This window comes from Lycium barbarum, chromosome 1 (assembly GCF_019175385.1).
Source record: "Lycium barbarum isolate Lr01 chromosome 1, ASM1917538v2, whole genome shotgun sequence".
Lineage (NCBI taxonomy): Eukaryota > Viridiplantae > Streptophyta > Magnoliopsida > Solanales > Solanaceae > Lycium > Lycium barbarum.
This window is the reverse complement of record NC_083337.1, coordinates 154,004,590-154,011,492: the sequence shown is the minus strand read 5'-3', so window position 1 is coordinate 154,011,492 and position 6,903 is coordinate 154,004,590. Positions and strand designations below refer to the sequence as shown.

The window sequence follows — 6,903 nt, the reverse complement described above, 5'->3', positions numbered from 1 at the left end:
CACACTCTTTTGAGTCTTTTTAATTGTGTTGCTTTCTCTCAGAAACTTAGTTATATGACCAAAATCCGCAGCTTATTGGTAGATGAACTGTCATTAAATATTTCTTCAGAGCTTTGGTGAATGGGATCCAATGGTATTCTGGATTGGAATCTATCATCTCATAGTATCAATGAGTCGATTGACTCATAATTGAGTCGGAGAGAATTTTGCTGACATAAAGCTTCTTGTGGCAAATGCTGCCTTTAAAGCATAACTAGAATGATCTCGAGAGTAAACAGAACTCCCGCAAACTTGTCACATAACAAAATGAACGAGATGAATTGGTTACTAAAAATTATCTCTGAGGAAAGAACTGATGGCTGAGAAATTTTTCCAAAGGTAAAGACCAAAGACTTCAAGACAAGAATAAAAGGGACGAAATGGGTAAATAGTCACTTTCTGGGCCACTAATTAATACTCCCTCCGTTCAAAAAGAGTGCCCACTTAGCAATTTACACACTCTTTAAAAAAAATACTAATTCTTAAGGAAAAATAAGTAATTTGACTAAACTATTCCTGATTAAACGAGTGTTGGGATTTGGTCAAAAGAGTGCCCCCTTAGCAAGTTCCACACTCCTTATGAAAATACTAATTCCTAGGGGAAAATAAGTAATTTGACTAAACTACTCCTGATTAAACGAGTGTTGGGATTTGGTCACTTAACACTTAATAAGGGCAACTCTGGAAAAGTAAGGTTAGTTATTTTTTGATTTGGTAAGTGAATACTCTTTTTGAACCTTAAGATGTCGATGAACGGCCACCGCTGAGATCATGTTGGTGCACTATACTCCCTCCTGTTCAAAAAGTTTTAGAATGTTCTTAGCCTTTTTTTTTCTTAAATAAGAGTGTCTAATTACTAAATCGATAAAGAATTAATCTTATTTTTTTAAATTTATATTTATTAGGTCTTAATTTATCAAATTTCAATACCTATTCAATTAAGAGTTGTTTAATCAAATTAGCTACGAAGTATTTTTTAAGGAGTTAAGTATTTTATTTTTAAGTGAGAGTATTTACCAACTTCAAGGCTCGAGACATATTCCCCGAAAAGATACTTTGTAACCGCTGCTCTAAAAGTAGTTGCTTTTTCTTGAATTTTTGAAATAATTCATTATTTAAAACATTTAACAAAAATAATACAATTTTCTGAATTTTTACCAAATAGAATAAACGTATGTCTAAGTAACGTTTTATAAGTTATTTTATTTCAAAAAATTAATGGGCAAAACTAACGGCATACAAATTTAACGAAAGTATAAGGCGTTACTGTAAGTAACGATTTAACCTTAAAACGTTACTCTCAATAACGACTTTCTGCTCCTTACATGAATTGATTTGACTAGTATACCCTTTAAAATATTACAGTCAGCCACGATTCTTTGCTTAAAGATTACACCCTGCTTGATAATTTTTGTCTCAATGGTTTCGATACTTCTTCCTCAGTTCCTTGTGGTTTGATCAATCTTTGAAAGCAATCAACTGTAACAAGACCATCAAGTGTTCCATCTCTCACATAAATCTTCATTCACCTCCTCTTTCTATAATTTTTTTCTTCCCAATTCTACACACATATTTTACATAATCATTATTTGAATCTCAAGTTCTCATTGTCAATACCTTTTTTACAGCAAAACCCATTTTTAAAATGTTAACACAACCTCAAATTTCAACAGCATTCAAGCAAAAATATAATAGCCTTTTAGAAAAATTAGAAAATAAAAAATATTACACAGCAAATCAGAATTGTAGTCACAAAATTTCGAATCAAATAAAACAGGATAGCAAAAACGCTCATGAAACTTCAATCGGGTTTCGGCATTTGGAAAAGTCGCAACAACAATTTGATAATATACAAAAATAAAATAAAAATGTAAACCTTGCATTAATTAATAATACATGAGAAAGGGGATCACTTTTTTAAAGAATTTCCTAAACTGCATCAATTTTTTCTTAGACTCGTTTGCAGTAACTATTTCACGGTTGTAATTTGAGAAATCGAAACAATCTCAAGGTTTTCACACCACTGACAACAAGATCTCACCCAAATACACCTTTTCATGTCTCACTGATGGGATTTGAAATTTGAAGGATCGACGAAAATGACGTGCCACATAGCCCTAAAACAAATGATTGTTCCCACATGCCTGTGGCAGCAAAGATTGAAAGAAAATGCTGTCGCGTGAAACGAGGTCATATTAATTGACTAAATTAAAACGTTACCGCGGATAACGTTTTTGTTTATATCGTGACTCATGATTACGGCAAACCTCTTTCTAACACCGTTTACAGTTAGTTTTTGCCTTCTGATTTTTTTGAATAAAATAATTTAGAAAACGTTAGTGAGAAATAGAAATACGTTTAATCTATTTTGGTAAAAGTTTTAAAAAATGTACTATCTTTGTTAAATGTTTTAAATAATGGGTTAAACAGGTCAACAATCCCTTTTTCTTTGAAAGTATTTGATTTACCAGAAAAATCTCATTCGGCGGCAAATTTTAGTTTACCGCTCAAAGCTAGGGTTTACTCAATCACAAAACTCAGCAGTATCGATCTCGTGAAGAGAAACACCTAAAGCTAGCTGCATGCTGGAGTAGTTGAATTTAGTTAGGGTTTATTCTTTTTAGCTGAAAACTACCCAACCGACGTCAAGCTATAGGTGTTGTTGGAAATAATCTGGTACAAAATACTATGGATTTTGATGTAACTGAGCCAAGGATAGCTCTTTACGATGATGAAGAAGAACAGTTTGAGGAACAAAACGAGGAAACCGACCAACAAATGGGATCTTCAGAAACCCGTGAAGATATAGAAATGACTGATAAAGTAGACGATACGACAGGCCATGAATTAAAACATTCAATCAATGAATCTTCAGCAGGGTTAGTTTGTAGCGTAGTTTATACTCCCTCTGTCACAGTTTAAGTGTCTTAGTTTGACTGTACACAAATATTAAGGAATAAAAAGACATTTTTGAATCTTGTGGTCACTAAAATGTCCCTTGAATCTTGGGTTTTAAAACTTGTGGATGTTTGAATTGTCAATTTACTAAATAGAGAAAGTAACTCTTTTTGGGACAGACTAAAAAGAAAAATAAGACACTTAAATTGGGACGGACGGAGTACCTTATAGCTTGTAGCAGGTCACAACTTTGTCTTAGAATGATTTTTTTGTTCGGTCGTTTGAATGTTACCCAATTGTTGTATTGTCTTGATGAGAGGAACTGGAAGATATGGAAAACCCCATTTTGTAATTTACAAATATGTATATGAGGCTATGCTGACATAATGTTATTTTTCTTGTTGATAGAAAACTTTTTGTTGGAGGCATTGCTTGGGAGACAACCGAAGGTATTGAATTTATTGATGCTATCTTGCTTTGTATCATTGTGCATATTATGTCTTAAGTAGGACCCTCTGTTTTTACTTGCAATGTTAGAATTCTTTTATACTCTTAGCTAATTGTGATTGCGCCAAATCTATTTGCCTCAGTTTTGATATTTTTAGAGTAATATTTGCTTTAATGTGCAACTAAACTGCTGCTTATTTGCAAGTGCTTTCTTTGTTTGACTGTATTTGAATGTGTTCTAGCACTAAATTTTCTCTCTCTTATGAATGTGGATATGTTTTCAACTGTTTTCACATTGACACTGTCTTATTTTGTAATGAATAAGCCTTGGAAGTGAGATTACCATGGTCTTGACTTGGACAAAAATATGGATTTTCATTTATGTATGGGTAGTTTCACATCGGAATTTTGGTTAAGTAGCTAATGCAGTTGTCAACGTGCTCTGCTTTTTCTTGAGTTATACCTCGGTTGTTATGTAGTTAAAGTTTTTTAAAAATTGGTTGCTGCACACTTAACCAAAAAAAATAAAAAATCGTTGTTGCGTATCCAACTTATTTTACGGTATCAAAATCAGTGATAATCTTCTATATTGACATTAGCCTTCTATTGCATCTTGGTGTGCTGTATTCATATCAATTGCCTTTCTACCTAAGCATATCCCTGGATCTTAAAAATAGTGAGTTGCCTTGGCAACCTGGCTGAAGCATGCTTGATGATATATCACTAATGTGCTGTAAGTGGTCATTTATTAAGTCTTCCTAGATGTCTTCATATTTGTCGCTTGGCCACATCACGATACTCACTCAGGTGTTGTTATGAATGAGCATCATATTTGAAAAAATTGTGCTGTATCTTTAGGCATAAGATTGAATCTAAGCCATACTCTACTTAAAAATGAAAGAAGATGGAAATATGAAATGTGGACGTTCACTTCTCCTGTGGATTCTGGCCATGCGGATATGGCTTGTTTGATTTATAAAGCCATTAAGCATATTCTTTTATTGCTTTTTTGTTTAATGGGTGATAAAGTCATGCAGAAATATTTGTTTCCAGCACAAGCTATAGTTCCCTGATTAGAAGTAACAGTATCATGCTTCTTTTTAGACGCAAACTGCATATTGAGTTCATGGTGCAAACTGTTATAGTATAACAGAACATGTGTTTCGGTGATATCTGGAGTATGGGATATGCTAAAGGTTTCTTGAAGAAAATGGTCTTAAAATCATCTGATAATGTCTTTAGGACGAGTTAGTTTCTAACATGAGGCATCAGCTAACAGTGACAGACCTCAAAATAGTTTGCCGAAGTAAACTATGTTTCACATCTACCTTTCTTTTCTAAGATTAGTACATCTACTTTATCTGCATTCCTGTTTTCATGATATCGGGCTATCTTTGCTCTAACCTCATTCTGTATACGGTGTTTTACTTTCCAGAATCTTTTGGGAAGCATTTCAGCCAGTTTGGAGAGATAACTGATTCTGTAATAATGATGGATAGAATCTCTGGAAGGCCACGAGGATTTGGATTTGTTACATATGCTGACCCGGAAATTGCAAATAAAGTTTTAGAGGAAGATCATATCATAGATGGTAGAGCGGTAGATTTTCTCCTGAAAGCACTACATTGTCTCATTTTTCCTTTATTTACTATTACTCTTCGCCTAGATTTATGTTTCAAAGAGTATATTATATTTCGTGTATAAGGTGGAAGTGAAGAAAACAGTATCTAAGGAGGACATGCATGTTAAAGGAGCATTGAAAACAAAGAAAATCTTTATTGGTGGTCTTCCGTTATCTTTAACTGAAGGTAATACATGGTATCATTTCTTATTTCTGTCGGTCAAAAAAAGTTGCTCCTTTAACCTAGCGATTAATTTCAGATGAGTTGAAGGAATATTTTTCTTCTTATGGCTATGTCGTGGAGCATCAGATCATGCTGGATCAAATCACTGGTCGGTCCCGAGGATTTGGGTTTGTGACTTTTGATAATGAAGAAGCAGTTGAAAAGGTTTTATCTAACGGCCATATGCATGAACTTCGTGGCAAACAAGTGGGTAATAGGACTTTATACTGTCCCCGTGTCCTGAACTGATTATTGCGTCTTTTACTTTTGAGGAAACAATTTTAACAATTTTTGTTTTTGTATTCTTCAGGTTGAAATTAAGAGGGCGGAGCCAAAGAGAGCTGGTGTTGAACATGCAAGTGAAAACCGGCTACATCGTGGTGGGAGTAGTTCAAAATCATATGGTGGCATTGGTGGTTCTGTAGAGGGTTTTGGTGGTGGATATGGTGGAAAGATGGGTAGAGGGTATGGTGGATACGGAGGATATGAAGGATACAGTGACTATGGCGGGTATGGCAAGTTTGCAGGAAGTTATGGTGCAGGTCCTGCAGGATTTTACCCTGGATATGGTGGATACGGTTATGGCTTTGGGTTTGGTGGAGCTATGTATGGTGCAGCTGCTTATGGTGGCGGCAGCTATGGTGCACCTTCCTACTATGGCAGTGGTACTGGTTATGGGAGTGGTGGCGGCTGGAATGATGGGGGTAAAGGCGGATATATAGGTGGTGGCAATCCTGCTGGTTATGGTGGTGCAAAAGGGTATGGTAGTGGTGGCAGCAGTGGTGGGGGAAACGGTGGTGCCAATGCATATGGAAATAGCGGTGCTAATGGAAGGTTTCATCCTTATTGGAAGTGACAAAGTCTGACTTTGAGGTGGCAAGAACTGGATTTGATGACTTTTGACGGGTACCATCTAGGTGTAAAGTCTTTGGTGAATGGTGATGGTTTTTGTTTCTTTTGGAGTTGATGATTTTGGTGCATAAATTTATTCCCCACCCCACTAACTTCCAGTAGATGTATTAGCCTGTTAACTTTGGGATAATGATAGGATAGCATAGTTCTTGTTTTAACTTTATAAGTTAAGCAACCATCATATTGTAAGTAAAGGAAGTTGAAAATGTTTTTGAATCCATGCTAGAAATGTTTAGACACCTCTCCAATTGAAACTCCACATTTCAATTGCAGATAACACCTTTGTGAAAGCCATTGAAGTGATATAATGATACTGTATACTCGTGGACGAGCTATTACTTTAGAAAGCAAGAGAAGTACTTATAATTATCGGAAAAGGGTCAAAATTATCCCTGAACTTTCGAAAATAGTTTATTTATGTCTTTCATTATACTAATTAGGCTAATTGTGCTCTTACCGTTATATTATGGGCCAAATATACTTCTGAACTTTCGTAAATAGTTTGTTTATACCTTTAGTTATACTATTGGGCCAATTGTGTCCTTATCATTATACTATGGGTCAAATTTGTTCTTAAGTTACACGGTCTGCCACGTGTCACAATCACAATGACCCAACTCATTTCCCCCTATAATTACCCCAATCACCGAATTCGTCCCGTCATTTTATTTCACACAATCCGTTTTGTTTATTTCAAACTCAAATAAAGTACCAATACCCCAACAAAAAAAATGTTACAAAACTGCCTTTAGCGCAGTAATTT

The 6,903-nt window shown here is 35.1% G+C and overlaps 1 protein-coding gene across 1 annotated transcript; it reads left to right on the top strand.

Moving 5' to 3' along the window:
- Window positions 1-2,465: 2,465 nt before the first annotated feature.
- Window positions 2,466-6,430, top strand: LOC132645514 (heterogeneous nuclear ribonucleoprotein 1-like). Its single transcript, XM_060362531.1, has 6 exons — window positions 2,466-2,918; window positions 3,346-3,386; window positions 4,820-4,983; window positions 5,090-5,192; window positions 5,266-5,435; window positions 5,539-6,430. Exons 1-6 carry the CDS (start codon window positions 2,728-2,730, stop codon window positions 6,082-6,084), a joined length of 1,215 nt encoding a protein of 404 aa, XP_060218514.1. The 5' UTR covers window positions 2,466-2,727; the 3' UTR covers window positions 6,085-6,430.
- Window positions 6,431-6,903: the final 473 nt, after the last annotated feature.

What these genes read in the sequence shown, in the direction of transcription:
- LOC132645514 (XM_060362531.1), top strand. Translation starts at nt 2,728, where the DNA reads ATGGATTTTGATGTAACTGAGCCAAGGATAGCTCTTTACGATGATGAA. An exon ending in ATCAATGAATCTTCAGCAGG is followed by an intron (nt 2,919 to 3,345) that starts GTTAGTTTGTAG and finishes TCTTGTTGATAG; the next exon opens with AAAACTTTTTGTTGGAGGCA. An exon ending in ATATCATAGATGGTAGAGCG is followed by an intron (nt 4,984 to 5,089) that starts GTAGATTTTCTC and finishes TTCGTGTATAAG; the next exon opens with GTGGAAGTGAAGAAAACAGT.